General features: G+C 44.7%; 1 protein-coding gene across 1 annotated transcript; it reads right to left on the reverse strand.

Annotated features, from left to right (window-relative positions):
- Nucleotides 1-8,637: 8,637 nt before the first annotated feature.
- LOC306809491 (uncharacterized protein) lies at nucleotides 8,638-11,678 on the reverse strand. The gene is made up of 5 exons (XM_079321075.1): nucleotides 11,478-11,678; nucleotides 9,791-9,905; nucleotides 9,485-9,658; nucleotides 9,288-9,394; nucleotides 8,638-8,832 (listed from the first exon to the last, which is right to left on the reverse strand). Exons 1-5 carry the CDS (start codon nucleotides 11,585-11,587, stop codon nucleotides 8,700-8,702), a joined length of 639 nt encoding a protein of 212 aa, XP_079177201.1. The 5' UTR covers nucleotides 11,588-11,678; the 3' UTR covers nucleotides 8,638-8,699.
- Between the last annotated feature and the right edge of the window lie 4,770 nt (nucleotides 11,679-16,448).

The following is a 16,448-nucleotide window of genomic DNA, read 5'->3' on the forward strand; positions in this document are numbered from 1 at the left end:
GGGATCAGTTGGTGGAAAGAACAAAAAGGGCAAACAGCACGTTTGGCATCTCTCTTGCATAGATCTTTCAAAACCCAACCAAGTCCACCTGCCTAAGATAGAGAACCTAGGCAGAAGGCACTGTGGATCATCCACAACCATTTGACATTGACTGGATCCACAGAAGAGCTCTGTAAGTTAGGAAAAACCAATTCTGACAATGCCTAGAATCCTTCTAGGATTTCATAGGACTGTAACCAGAAGGAGTTCTACTTCTCTGCCCTAGAAATCCCACATGAACAACACCTGTAAAAAGGTCCAGGACACTAGCTGGACCTCACTTTCTCCCTGTCCCAACTGAACAGCTTGTCTGGAGGAGAACTAGTGTGTCAATGACCAAGATATAAACGGGTGGCAGATGCAGCATCAAAGGAAAATGGAGCAGGTGCATCAGAGGGACCCCCCCTGTCTGCCTCAGGGAAGGTACCTCAGAATCCCAGGGAGAATCATACTCTTCATCTTTTGCTTCTCTCCCTGCTGGCTGCAAGACTCCATCTTCCAGCATCCCTTCTCTACAGGCTTGTTTCATGAACCCTAAGAAAAGATAAGTACATTATAGGTACAAGTGTTTCTTCTTCTCTGCCTTTCTACATCTGATTCACTCCAGACAGGCACACAAAGCTAACCCTGTTGTCATTCTGAAATTACCTTTGATGTGTTCCATTGCAGCAGAGCGAGCATTGAACTTATTTGTGCTTGCAGCGGGTAGCTGGATAGCGGCTGACATTTTCCCTTCACATTCAGAATCAGACTGTTAAGTACAAAAACACACGTGACAAGTGGCACAGGCTGCCTCTCAACTCCCTTCCACATCCAAAGCGGCTCTTTCAGCCATGAGGCCTAACAATTGAGGGATCAGGTGGTGGAAAGAACAAAAAGGACAAACAGCACATTTGGCAACTATCTTGCATAGATCTTTAAAAATACAACCAAGTCCACCTGTCCAAGCTAGGGAGAACCTAGGCAGATAATCCACAACCATTTGATATTGAATGGGTCCACAGAAGAGATCTGTGAGGTAGGAAAAACCAATTCTGACAATGCCTAGAAGCCTTCTAGGATTTCATCGGACTGTAACCAGAAGGAGTTCTACTTCTTTGCCCTAGAAATAACACATGGACATCACCTGTAAAAAGGTCCAGGACACTAGCTGGACATCACTTTCTCCCTGTCCCAACTCAACAGCTTATCTGGAGGTGCAGCCGTATCAAAGCACAATATATGAATGTGTGGCAGATGCAGCATCAAATGAAAATGGAGTAGGTGCATCAGAAGAGCCCCCACTGTCTGCATCAGGGAAGGTACCTCAGAATCCCAGGGAGAATCATTGTCTTCATCGTTTCCTTGAGTCCCTGCTGGCTGCAAGACTCCATCTTCCATCATCGCTTCTCTACAGGCTGGTTTCAAGATCCCCAAGAAAAGATAAGCACATTTTATCTGATTATGTTTATGTCTTTTTGCTTTTATGCATCTGGTTCACTCCAGAGAGGCACACAAAGCTAACCATGCAGTCCCTTTGAAATTACCTTTGCCACATTCCTCTGCAGCAGAGCGAGCATCAAACTTGTTGCTGTTTGTAGCAGGAAGCTGGACAGCAGCTGACATTTTTCCTTCACCTTCAGAATCAGTCTGCATAATTCAAAAATGACAGAATTGGCACAGGCTGCCTCTCCACCCCCTTCCAAAGCCAAAACTACTTCATCATCCAAGAGGCCTAACAAGAGAGAGATCAGGTGGTGGAAAGAATAAAAAGGGCAAACAGCACTTTTGGCATCTCTCTTGCATAGATCTTTGAAAACAGAACCATGTCCACCTGCCCAAGCTAGAGAGAACCTAGGCAGAAGACACTGTGGATCATCCACAACCATTTCATAGTGACTGGATCCACAGAAGACATCTGTGAGGTAGGAAAAACCAATTCTGACAATGCCTAGAAGTTTTCTAGGATTTCATAGGACTGTATCCAGGAGAAGTTCTACTTCTTTGCCCTAGAAATTCCACATGGACATCACCTTTAAAAAGGTCCAGGACACTAGCTGGACATCACTTTCTCCCTATCCCAACTGAACAGCTTATCTGGAGGTGCAGCAGTGTGTCGATGGCCAAGATATGAACGTGTGGCAGATGCAGCAGCAAAGGAAAATGGAGTAGGTGATTCAGAGGGACCCCCACTGTCTGCATCAGGGAAGGTACCTCAGAATCCCAGGGAGAATCATACTCTTCATCTTTTGCTTTGCTCTCTGCTGGCTGCAAGACTCCACCTTCCATCATCGCTTCTGTACAGGATGGTTCCAAGATCCCTAAGAAAAGATAAGCACATTATGGCTGATTATGTTTATGTCTCCCTGCTTTTATGCATCTAGTTCACTCCAGAGAGGCACACAAAGCTAACCATGTAGTCCCTCTGAAATTACCTTTGCCACTTTCCACTGCAGCAGAGCGAGCATCAAACTTGTTGCTCTTTGTAGCAGGAAGCTGGACAGCGGCTGACATTTTACCTTCACCTTCAGAATCAGTCTGTGTTAAGTACAAAAACACACATGAGAAGTGGCACAGGCTGCCTCTCCACCCACTTCCACACCCAAAGCTGCTGCTTCAGCCAAGAGGCCTAACAAGAGAGGGATCAGGTGGTGGAAAGAACAAAATGGACAAACAGCATGTTTGTCATCTCTCTTGCATAGATCTTTCAAAACCCAGCCATGTCTACCTGACTAAGATAGAGAACCTAGGGAGAATACACTGTGGATCATCCACAACAATTTGACATTGAATGGATCCACAGAAGAGACCTGTGAGGTAGGAAAGCCAATTCTGACAATGCCTAGAAGCCTTCTACGATTTCATCGGACTATAACCAGAAGGAGTTCTACTTCTTTGCCCTAGAAATTCCACATGGACAACACCTGTAAAAAGGTCCAGGACACTAGCTGGACATCACTTTCTCCCTGTCCCAACTCAACAGCTTATCTGGAGGTGCAGCAGTATGTCGATGGCAAAGATATGAACGTGTGGCAGATGCAGCAGCAAAGGAAAATTGAGTAGGTGATTCAGAGGGACCCCCACTGTCTGCATCAGGGAAGGTACCTCAGAATCCCAGGGAGAATCATTGTCTTCATCTTTTGCTTTGCTCCCTGCTGGCTGCAAGACACCATCTTCCAGCATCACTTCTCTACAGGATGGTTTCAAGATCCCTAAGAAAAGATAAGCACATTATAGCTAATTATATTTATGTCTCTTTGCTTTTATGCATCTGGTTCACTCCAGAGAGGCACACAAAGCTAACCATGTAGTTCCTCTGAAATTACCTTTGCCACATTCCACTGCAGCAGAGCGAGCATCGGACTTGTTGCTCTTTGCAGAGGGAGGCTGGACAGCAGCTGACGTTTTCACTTCACATTCAGAATCAGTCTGCATAATTAAAAACGTCAGAATTGGCACAGGCTGCCTCTCCATCCCCTTCCACACCCAAAGCTGCTGCTTCTTCCAAGAGGCCTAACAATAGAGGGATCAGGTGGTGAAAAGAATAAAATGGACAAACAGCATGTTTGGCATCTCTCTTGCATAGATCTTTCAAAACCCAACCAAGTCCACCTGCCCAAGCTAGAGAGAACCTCGGCAGAAGACACTGTTGATCATCCACAACCATTTGACAGTGACTGGATCCACAGAAGAGATCTGTGAGGTAGGAAAAACCAATTCTGACAATGCCTAGAAGCCTTCTAGGATTTCATAGGACTGTAACCAGGAGAACTTCTACTTCTTTGCCCTGGAAATCCCACATGGACATCACCTGTAAAAATCTCCAGGACACTAGCTGGACTTCACTTTCTCCCTGTCCCAATTCAACAGCTTATCTGAAGGAGAACTAGTGTGTCATTGACCAAGATATGAACGTGTGGCAGATGCAGCAGCAAAGGGAAAATGGAGCAGGTGCATCAGAAGTTCCCCCACTGTCTGCCTCAGGCAAGGTACCTCAGAATCCCAGGGAGAATCATTGTTTTCATCTTTTGCTTCGTTCCCTGCTGGCTGCACGACTCTGTGTTCTTTCATCCCTTCTCCACATGGTGGTTTCAAGATCCCTAAGAAAAGATAAGCACATTATAGCTATGAGTGTTTCTTTTTCTCTGACATTCTGCATCTGGTTCACTTTTGAGAGACTCACAAAGTAGCCATGTAGTCCCTCTGACATTACCTTTGCTGCGCTGCGTTGCTGCAGAGCGCTCTCCCACTGCTTTGCGCTCTGCTGCAGGACGCCGCTTGCCACCAAACACTTCCCCCACAATATCAGAAAAAGCCTGTGCAATACAAAAGACACCTGTGAGAACTGGCTCATGGGGCTTCTCCACCCACTTCCATGCTCAAAACTTCTGCTTCAGCCGACAGGCGTATGGAGAGGGGTAAGATAATTCGAAAAGATTAAAAAGGTCAAACAAAGCCAGTGCATTCATCCTTGTTGTTGAGCAGCATTTTTAAAACAAGACAATGTCCACCTACCCAAGCTAGAGTGAACCTCGGCAGAAGAAATAAATCCCTACATTATGGGTCATATACAACCACTTGGCATTGACAATTCACAAAAGAGATCTGTGAGGAGGAAAAGGGCTATTATCACAATGCCAGCCTTCTAGACTTCAGAGGACTGTAACAGGAAGAGGTACTTTTTGTCCTAGAAATCTGGCTTGGGATCAGACATAGGGAGACCCTAGACATTAGCTGGACTTCACTTTCTCCCAATCCTCACTGAACAGATTATCTGAAGCAGATGTATATTAAGGTCCAAGTAAGGAGCATGTGGCAGAAGCAGCATCAAAATAGAATGAGTTCAGAAGTAGGTGAGCCAGAGGACCCCCACTGCCTCCCTCAGAGAAGGTACCTCAGAACCTCTAGAGGGATCACCATCTTCCTTTTCTGCTGCTACTGATGCTGCTGACAAGACACCTAAGAAATACAAGAAACGTGTTATTTCGGTGAGTGCTTATTTCGCTCTGCTTTTCTCTACTTGCTTCACTCCAGAGAGGCTCACAAAGGTAAACACGTAGTCCTGAAATTACCTTTGTCACATCCCACTGCGGCAGAGCGTGCATCCAACCTGCTGGTGTTTGCAGTAGAAAGCCACGAACTGGTCCACACTCTCCCTTGACTTTTAGGATCACTCTGTACAATTTAAAAGATACACACATTAGAACTGGTACAGGCTGCTTCCACACCCATTTCCCTCCGTGTTCAAAACTTCTTCTGCCAACAGGCCTAAGGAGTGGGATCAGGGGACAAAAGAACAAAATGAGCCAACATAGCCAGCATGTTGAGCAGGGTTTTCACAATATGATCAAAGACACCTCCCTGAGCTAGAGAGGACCTAGGCAGAAGAAATTATTATGTAAAGTGTAGATCATATGGGAACTGTTGCACCTAGAGAAGTGAGAGAAACCAATCTGATTTTTATTAATATCTGAGCATATGTCATACATGAGGTGAAAAGAACAACTTCAGGGGTTGTACACCCGCTGGGAGCCATGTCCCTGGTGAGCCTCCACGTGGCAGCCAACTGGGAGAGACAAAACTTCAATGACTGAGAACCTGAGGCTGCTCCAGGAGTGTGCCCGTGGCCACGGCGGCGTGCTCGCCAATGGAAGGGATGGACACGCCACACAGCCGGCTGTGGTTTGAGAATCTCGTCTGGCAAGACTCCTGGCATCCTGTGGCACCCACACTCCATCTGCCAAGCTGATGCCCACAGCCCACCCAGGGTGCAGGGCAGTGAGCTGTCCCTGCCTTCTCTTTCCATCTCAGTCTCTCTTTCCCCCCTCTTGGTCTCTTTTCTACCCCCCTTCGGTTGGAGCACTTATCCTTCTTTATCAAAAAACAGTTTTCGGGTATAATATTGCTGCACTAGGGTTTTATTTTCATCCATGAAATCTATCAAAAAGGATCCTCCCCAACTCCCCTTTTAAAGCAGGAAGGGACAAGGGGCAATTTGAGTGATGGGAAAGCAGCAGTCCTCACTATGCCAGCCTTTCCCTGGTTTCAGAGGAGCTTTGCTGCTCTGTGCTATTCTAGAAATCTAGCTTGGAGGTCAGCCACAAGGAGGCTCGGGACATTAGCTGGGGCCTCACTTTGTCCCAGTCCGAACTGAACAGATTATCTGAAGCAGTGGCTGGTTAAGGTCCAAGTTACAAGTGTGTGGCAGAGGCAGCAGCAAAGGAAAACGAGCCCAGGAGCGAGCCCCTGAGTCAGAGGGATCTCACTGTCTCCCTTGGAAAAGCTACCTCAGAATCCAGGGAAGAGTCAGTGTCTTCCATTCCTGCTGCTCCTCCTGCTGCTTCCAAGACCCCTAAGAAAAACAGAAGAAGTTCATTATAGACCTGAGTGCTTGTTTCACTCTCTTTTTCCAAATCTTTATCACTCCAAAGAAACTTATAAATGTAACCAGTTAGTGCCTCTGAAATTACCTTTGCCACGCTCCTTAGCCGCAGAGCGCTCGCCCACTCTGCTGCCTTTTCCAGGATGCTGCACGGGGTCACTCGCTTTGGCTGTAAGACCACTGAGATGCTGTGTAATTTAAAAGACACGTGTGAGAGCTGGCACATGCTCCTTGTGTACACACTTCCACACACAAAGCTTCCGCTTCAGCCAACAGGCCTAACAAGAGAGGGATCAAATAATGGGAAGAACAAAAAGGGCAAACACAGCCACTGCATTTGGCATCTCTCTCGAGCAGATTGTTCAAAATAGAATAAAATCCACCTGCAGAAGCTTGAGAGAATCTAGGCAAAAAATTAAATATCTAAACTGTGGGTCATACAAGTTATGAGTGTATGACATAAACAGTAAAGGAAAATAAACCCAGAATCCAGGGAGTCAGAGGATCCCCCTTTCCTCCCTCAGAGAAGGTACCTCAGGTTTCCAGAGGTGGTATTTGTCTTCCTTTTTCTTTGGTCCTTCTGCTTTGCAGACTTCAAACAAAAGATAAGAAGATATTAGTCATTTCTGTGAGTGCTTATTTCACTCTGCTGTTGCTCACTCTGGGGAGGCTTACAAAGTTAACCATCTAGTCCCTCTGAAATTACCTCTGTAGGTCTGCGCTGTGGAAGTGTGAGCAGACACTTTATTTTGGTCTGCAGCTGGACCACTCTCTTCCTTTTCTGCTTCTTCTTCTTTTGGCCCATCATCTTAGAAATAAGATAAGAAGCATGTCGTTGAGTGTTTATTTTCTAGTTCTTTGGCCCATCCCTCCAGACCAGCATCCCATTGGTTTGGTATCATTCTGTTACAAGCCACAGTGATTTTCTTCATTACCTCCTTGATAGAAAAGTATCTTACCTGTCTCTTCCGATGAAGATATTTCCAAGGGAATGACAGCAGTTGTCTCATAGCAGGAGCTGCCAATTTGTTCACTAGCAATACCAAATATAGAAAGGAAGAAGATGCATTAGGTGAAATCCCCCCCAGACTTCCATGCACTCTCTGCAGGAAGAGCAAAAGCCATGCATGTTCCATTCTACCCATATTCATAGACAACTGCTAAAGGGTAAAATACACACACAGAATGTACTGCAGTCCTAGAGTAATGGAGACTGAAATCCTCCTTACAGGCATGCTGACAGTACAGGTTCCCAGTCTTATCTGTGGAGTAACTCACACCTGTTGCAGTCTGGCTCCAGTCTTATCTGATAAATCCCCTCTCCATTTCCAATGAACTTAACAGGCCTCGTGGCAGACTGACATCACCAAAGCCTCTACCTCAGCTAGATGCCATGCTAATGCTGCAGCTACTCTCCATGTCCAGATGGTTTAATGTCTCCTCAGTCCTGGTCCTCACTTTGAAGGGCTTCAGAAATTCCCTTCAGAAATTCCCACGGTTTAAAGAGCTCCCAAGTGGCCACAAATACTGTACTTGCATTCCAAGACCTGTGTTGTCTTCAGACAACCCTGGCCTAGCTGGGGCTTGGGTTTGTGTAATAAGTAGGAAAACAAACAAAAAAGACCAGTCAAAAAGAAAAAAAAAATTAAACATGTTCTTCAGGTCAAGGCTGCTGTGCAGAATGGTGCACTATCATGGCATTTATACTGTGCCAGAAGCCTGGAGGGCAGGAATGAGGACCACATATTGTAAGAGCAATTTTCAAACATGCTTTATTCCTAAAGGGGTTTTACCACACAGGTTACACAAACTCCCTTCTCTCCTGCTTCCCATCAATACAGGTTGCCAGAAGGGGTAGGGGAAGAAGAAATAAAGTCAAGATCCAGAGGCAAGAGTTCATGGGCTATTGTTTATAGCTAGAAAAGGCATGCTCATAGGAATAATGCAATCCATTCACCCATCCCTTAGCTGCCATCACTGTGGAAGAGGGCTTTTTTCCTTAGGCTGGTTAAGCACACAGGGGATATCACTTAGATATCCAAACATGATGTCTGAAACAAAAGGCAAGTAGTTGCTGCCAATGCAGTGGAACTGCAGTGGAAACACACAGCTGAATTCTCAGAGACAACTGGCGGGAAGGGAAAAAGTTTTCCTCAACTTGTAAATCTACTCTTGACATGGAAAGAGATCAGAAGACATCACTGACCTCAGCTTCTACAAAGCTCTCAGTACCTCATTTAACCCTACTGCTGTTACCAAAAAGGGTGAATGTAGGTATTCTAACAATGATATGAAACACTTACACATCTTGAATCACTTTGGTGAAAGTTTGACATACTCCCTTGTCTGACTCAGAAGAAACAGCACCATGCTGAAGAAGAAGTTCTGTTGCTTTCTTATTCCCAGAAACAGTAGCAATTGTAAGAGGGGTCCTAGGGAATCCAAGAGACAAGAGTAAATACATCAGCTTTTGCAAACATTGCCTAGCCAACACTTCAATTCCTCTTTGCTCCTTAAACAATTCATTTCCCCTCTCCTACAGGCAGAGTGAAGGCACAGCCACACACCTACAATTGCTGGAGAATTCAGTTTGGTGGGTCCTCAGGAGGTGTCCTGAACAACCACCTGCCCAGAGCACAGGCCTGTGTGCCTTTGTGTGCATGCTCATGTAGGCATGTGGCACAGCAAACAGTGCATTTTTGCAGTCCTCAGTGTGGAAATCACCCCCTGAAGAAAGTCAGCAACTGAACCCAGGTCTGCTTTCACAAGTCACACAGGAGATCCTCCTGGGAGACTCCTGGTCCTTTTTCAAAGCTCATTCTTATGGCTCCCATCTGACTCCAACTGTGCTAAGGACTCCCACATGCATTTTGGGCAAACCCTTTACCTAAAAACATTATCCTGAGCATTCACATCAGCTCCTTTTTGAATAAGGAACTTGACCATTTCTTCACGGTTTTCGGTGATTGCAAGAACAAGCGGAGTGTATCCCAACTGAAAGAAGAACCACGTCTCTTAGAATAACAGATTGAAGTTGAGCAAGTTGGCTTGGGAAGAGCAGCTTCACCCAAAGTCCAAGCTTACCTTATTCTTAGCCTCAATATCTGCACCGTGCTCAAGTAACAGCTCCACCAGGGGTTTGCTAGAAACCATGACGGCGAAGTGAAGGGCAGTGTTACCGGTCGCACCTTTGCGGTTGGGGTCGGCACCGTGCTCCAGCAGGATAGCTGCACAGTCCCTGTGCTGGTGCTCTACTGCCTGGAAACAAGACACAAAGGAGGAATAACTTCCAACATCTATGTTTCTCACTGTCAGAACTCCTGGAGTTTGCCAACACTGGAAAGGACGAGCGTCATCAAAGGTTAGGGAACATATGCCCCTTCTGCATACCTTCATTAGTGGTGACTTATTCAATTTGTCACAAGGGTTTAGCTTGCACTTCTTTTCTACCAGAAACTGAACAACATCCGCATGGCCATTTATGCAAGCAAGATGCAGAGGAGTCCTAGAAATTAAACATATGCAGTTGGTTTAAGTCCAGATGGCAATTGAGCACCATGCAGACACTCGCTCACACCCTCTCCCTTCCCACCCTAGTGGAACAGACAGGAGAATCAAAATTAAAACTTTAAAAAACAAATTATAACAGATGGATAAATAGAACAAAAGAAATAAAATAAATATTATGATAATAATAGTAAATAAAAAATTCCAAGAAATACCTGTGATGTACAATACAGCTGCCCACAACCCACTGACTGATGCCAAATCCCAATCTAGAATGTTGACCTGGCTAAGCTCCCTCCAGCTTTTTGTGTACTTTCTCGCTGGCAAAGCATGAGACACTGGAAATGTCCTTGACTTAGGGTAAACACTGCTTAGCAATGCAGGCTATGTAAGTCTACAGAGAGTACAGAACCAGTGTGGGCTCCTGAATTCCTCACCCCCATCAGTCCTGCACCAGCTGTGCTGGCTTTCTGTGAATCCATGCCCTGCTAAACCAAGCCACTCAGTCTGGCACCTGGAAAGGAGCTGTCTCTGCTTGAATGAAGGCTCGATGAGCTCCACAGAATCATCAAATCTCAATAAGTTTTGGGTTCAAAGAGACCTTAAAGATCATCTAATTCCAACCCCGGCCATGAGCAGGGACACCTTCCACTAGACCAGACTGCTCAGAGCCCCATCCAGCCTGAACACTTGAATAAATAGGGATGGGGCAAGAAGAAGATCAAGTACAGGCCCAGGCTCCAGAGCAGGGCAGAGCAGAGTGGGGCTTTCACTGTCTCCTCTCCTAGTTCAGGCAGGGCTCCTAAAAGGCTGGCCTGGCTGCCAGGCACAATGCTGGGCTTTGCTGGCTCTACCAGCCAGGGTGAGTGTTTTCTCTGTAAATTTGGGTTTGTTACCTGGTGTGCAGCAACACAATAATTACACACTTGATAGAGACACTGATTATGTGTTTCAGAGTTGCACATGGCTGGGTGCTCAGTGGTACTTCCTAAATAAAGCACACCCCACCTGACTTTCCATGCTATTATTTATGCATAGAAATTCAGAATTTAAAACTTTGCAAATACAGCCCCTCTACTATGGTTGGTTAGTAGTTTCCACACAAGTTGTGTAACCACAGTTAACTTCTATACATGATTAGGGGAGGGGTCTTCACCTGAGCAGGGTGAAGCATTTTTAATCTGTAGGTGTGATTTTTAGTATTATAATGAAGACAATACAGCTACAGTATACGTGGACCTTGAGTCTTTTGCCAAACTGGCACTGTATATTCACAGAAATACATCAATATCTTGATTTACTACAGCCTTTACAGATGTCCTTCCCTAAGGGGTGCTTCTGCTGTCTGTTCTACTGACACAACAATATCTGGATTTACTTCATCCTTAATGCTTTTTACTTCCAGGATGTCCTTGGCTAAGGGATGCCAGCTGCTACCTGTTCCACTGATTGTCTCCTTTCTTACTGCTTAGGCTTGAAAGTAGGCAAAACACATACATAAGAAAACCACCCTGGCTCAGATAATTGTGACCAATTGCACCCTTTGGAGAGGCCTGCTGTTTGTCCTTACTGCTTGTCGCGGTTGTAGGAATTGATGCGGAGCTTGTTCAGCCACCAGCGCTGCCGCAGCCGGGACAGGTCCCCGCTGGCGGCCGCGCTGTGCAGGTCGGGCAGCACCATGGCTCGGGCTGGACTCGGCAAAGTCGAGAGGCTGTGCCGAGCCGCGGAGATCGGCTGTGGGATCCGCAGGACCGAGAGGAGACGTGCGCTCTGCAGCCGCGGCGGTTCCCGTGTGCCCCAACGCCGGAGCGGGGACAGCAACTGTAGAACGCTCCGCGGGGACACACGCGGGTAAGCGAGACACGGGCGGGAGCGGGGACAGCAACCGTGGAACGCTCCGCGGGGACACACGCGGGTAAGCGGGACACGGGCGGGAGCGGGGACAGCAACTGTAGAACGCTCCGCGGGGACACACGCGGGTAAGCGGGACACGGGCGGGAGCGGGGACAGCAACCGTGGAACGCTCCGCGGGGACACACGCGGGTAAGCGGGACACGGGCGGGAGCGGGGACAGCAACTGTGGAACGCTCCGCGGGGACACACGCGGGCAGCGGGACACGGGCGGGACGCGGGCGGGTGACACGGGCGGAGCGTCCGAAGCGCTGCCATCCGGGCGGCCCCAGACCTCCTGTGGCTGGAAAAGTCCCAACTATGTGCTATATGTACTTCATATGTGTGTGCTTCATTACTATAGTGTGTATGTATAGTATGTGTGTATGTATACATCTGTGTACTTCATTACCATAGTATGTATACATGTATCTATGTATGCATAGTATCTACTTCATTCCTATAGTAATGAAGAATGCTAGCCCAGGTGAAAAATAAATAAAAAATAACAGAACTGATGTGCTGCTGGGTCCCAGGGGGATGTTTTCCCCTCGGCAGACTGGAGTGTTCTGGAGATAGATAATTGTTCAAGCCAAGGGCAGGCTTTTGAATAAGATGCAGACTGGAAGTTTACCATATCCTAATCTCAGCAATCAATAGTTAGCTGTATGTCTATCCTCTTCGACCCATTGATCATCTCATGTTAAAATACTAACTAATTAATGACTACCTTTGAATACCAGTGTTCGACTCATTAAGTTAATTTTAAATAAATCAATAACTGAGATTTTGGTTTGGGCAGCCTTTAAAAGGGGTAATTTAGAAAATGAGTTTTCAATGGCTCTGTTCTAGCAGTTGGTAAGAACTCAAAAAATAAGCTGAGCCTCAGCTGAGGCCATAAACAGTTTCATAGAAACACTAAAGTCAGATTTGCAAGGGAATTCAGCACCCCAATTCCCAGATTTGGGGATTCCCAGATCCTCCATTTTTTTAAAATCTGCCTACTCTCTTGGCACTAAAATGCCTCACTTCAAAGGCAAAAGCTCTGAGCCCTCTATCATGGGCAGGAGAGGAGCTGCTCACTACATATGCATAGAAAGAGAGAACAAATAATTTCCTGAAGAAAAAGCCGTTTTAAGGAGTGATTTTGCTTTAATATCTAACTTCTAAATCCTATTAATAGGGAAAATATGTCTGACTGCTTTTTCTAATCCTTTTCATGCTTGATTTTCAAATTATATGGCAAAAATTCATCACAGCCAGATGCAAGGGCCCCTACTGAGGGACAAGAATTAGTTAGGCCACTGGTTGTTTATAAAATAATTACCTAGTAACTTAACAACAAGGAACAATTTACATCAACAAATATTCAGGAGCCTGATTTTGACTACCTGGATAAAAGTCAGGGCCCTTAACTGTGAAGGATTCTTTTGAGTATCAAAAGAAGGCAGGGACTTTGGATGCCAACTTCTCAAAAGCTTGAAGAAGAGACAAGACCACAGAGTCTTTTCCTTGAATGGATTAATCCTTCACCACTTACACTAGTAGAAGTTGCTCTAGTGAATGTGATGGAGTAATTTTTAGGGATTGTATCAGCAAGCAGTACAGAGAAATACACCCCACTGCAATGGCTGTTATTCTTTGTCCCCTAGAGATACTCTGCCAGAGCCAAAGTGTCACCCAAATATTGTCTTGGTTCATTGAATGGTTCACCCATGAACAGTGCTACAATTATTATCCAGACTGGAGGCAATTCCATTCATTCAATCTTGCATTTCATTCCCACAGCCTTGTCCAAAGCACATCTCTGCAAATGTTATGTTTGTTGTTATCCCAGCACACTGTCCACCCAGCATTCTGAACTAAGCAGGCTAATTGAAGTAACAAGTAAAAATCCCAATTGCTCTTAATGCCTCCTCATGATTTCTGTGGTTCTAGTACTTGGCAAGTACTTGGTTTCTTGCAGGGAAATGGACACCTCAAGTGGAACAGACCATTCCACCTGATTGTTAGCACACTGGTCATTACCATGACTTGAAAGCATTCAGATGTGCAAGTAACAGGATTCTGCTATCAAACCTTCCAGCACAGTCACTGTGTATTGTGTAAGAACATAGGAGCTTTCATATTTAGCACGAGGCAAAAAAAAAATCTGGTCTCACAAACCTACTGGATGCAAAATTCCCTGATTCTGACAGCACATCCCATCACCAATGTTTGCCAGTGTTCACTGGTGCAGCTCAAAGAAAGCTGCAGGGTTTGCTTCCAGTCATCACCTGAGTCTCTTAGGGATTGTTAGATTTCATCCTGCTTGATGAACAGATTAGCTCTGTGCATTGGAATTGCTCTATGCTTTTGATCAGAGAGTTTGTTTATTATTCTCAGAGCACCAGGAGTAATCAATTCTATGATTTTTGCCCTCTTATCCCTCATAATCCTTCTTTACCTCATTCCAGAAGTGCATTTCCTTCTGAAATTTGCACCCTAAATTCTACTGGCACCATCCACAAAGTAAAGACAGCACCATATCAGCCTTGATATTTTTCTTCATTGGAGACAAACTAAGATGATTGTTTAGTATTTTTCATCACTTGCATACAAATAGAATACGTGTTCTTGTGCATTAGCCCCTAGGTGTTTTTATCTGCCCTCTTTATTCACATTTCTTCAAAGTCTTTTGAATTATCTGATCATAATAACTGTGCAGGGATCCCTCTATTCCAGGCTTCCTGAGATGCACAGGCATTGGGATATGCTTGCTCTTTCTCTGACCAGAAATCAGCACTACTTTGAAATAAATATTTGGGTTAAAATCATTTTAACTCTTTTTTTATTTGAATCACAATGTTTAGCCAGCAAAGAAGTTAAGTTTAAAATCACTCAGCCAAGGACAAATTCCAGCTGTGGAATGTTTGAAGAGAATGGCAGCACTACAGCAAGAGTTTTCCTGTGTTTGATGGCTTGAAGAGAACCAGGCACTTTGGTTATGGGGGGAGAGGGGGCATTTGTACAAAAAGGACAAACCCAAGAACCAGCATGGAAGTAAAGAGACCACAGGAGCAAGTGCCTGGAAGGGGACTTTTCAAGCTCTGTTTGAAATACTGCAGCTACAACTTTTAGAAGTGTTCTATCATAAAGTCAGTTTCAATCAGAGCTTTAAATGATTGACATTGTGTAATAAATTGCTATCGGTGTAATCTTGACTTTTTGATATTTCCTTCTGTAAAAAAATTGGTTATTGTTCTTTATCATTAGGAGAAACGGTTTGATGAGATTTGGAAGACTAAGCCACAAAGCAGCTAGTGTGCAGCTAGGTGTACTTCAGAGTGGAGTTATTTTCAAATAGACTGTAGAAGTGGGAGATATGCAGGCTTGGAAAAGAATTTTGGTATCTTAAGCTGCTTCTGTCTTTCAGAATACCTGTTCTAACATTGCTCTTGGATTATGATTTTGGCTTTGTAGTTTTGAGAAAACAGAAAGATAATAATAACTGAGTTTTTGACACCCTGTCACAATCCTTCACGCATTTATTTCTAACCTAAGGATTGTGGCTGGAATAGCAAATCCAAAAATACTACATTTTCTTCACTCTTGGCAAAACTATTTGCTACACGACAGGAAATGGAGACCAATCAAGTGGCTCCATACACAGAGAAGGCATAAGTTAGACAGCAATTGAATCATAAGGAGTCTCTTCTAGAGACACTTCTCTCTTCTACAGTCTCTTGGCAATGCTCTTACCAAAACATTACACAGCAGTTAAGATAGCAATGCTTTTATCTATTCCCCCAATGAACCAAAAGGAGCACAGCCTGCAGTCAAAGCAGCATGCAGAGGAGAGGGGAGAAGTAAGGTTAGCATTTAAAGCTGAGGTAAACACTTCAAAAATTTCTAATTATTTGTCCTCAATTTGTTTTTACACTTTCTCTAGTAACAGTTTCCAAGAGCAGCCATGACACGTGTCAATCTGCAACTACAGAAAAAGAATTAAGTAGAAGACTTTCAATCTAAGTAGTCTGCATCCAGATAGTTGCAGTGTTATTAAATACTCCAAACTTTTTCAAAGTCCATGTGTAGGAGTTTACTGACTCGGCACAAGTGTACTTTCTTCCACTTTCATCTCATTCTTTTTCAAAGTGCTGAATATTTAAGTACTTTTAGTTAGTTACTTTAGTTTTTTCCTTGAAGCTGTGATGAAAGTTTGATTTGAGCTTCGACCATTCCAACAATTCCAACAATTCCAATGTAATAAGAAATTTTCTAAGCCAGCTCAGGTCTGTTAGCTATGAGGTAAGCCAATCCCACCAAGAGGTATTTTTAGTATTCTCCTATGCCAGCATTGCTTTTTCAATTGATGATATTGCTGGCTCTTGAGCATTTCTGTCAATTCCCCCTTTTGGGAAGGAGAGAGGCTTTTTCTTTTCCATCTTTCCATTGATGTCTGACACTGAATTGATACTAAACAATTTTCAACAATGGTTGTGATATGTATAATACAGATTAAAGCCTCGAGTAGGGTAGCCGACCCTTCGATGACTTTTTCCTGATTTCCTGCAGAATTTTGTTTAGCTGATTATCTCTGAAGTCTGCTGTAATTCCATGGGGAATTGTCTGGCTCACTGACTCAGTGATAGGTATACAGGTGGTGATA

The sequence above is a fragment of the Erithacus rubecula genome, assembly GCF_903797595.1.
Source record: "Erithacus rubecula genome assembly, chromosome: 1".
Taxonomy (NCBI): domain Eukaryota; kingdom Metazoa; phylum Chordata; class Aves; order Passeriformes; family Muscicapidae; genus Erithacus; species Erithacus rubecula.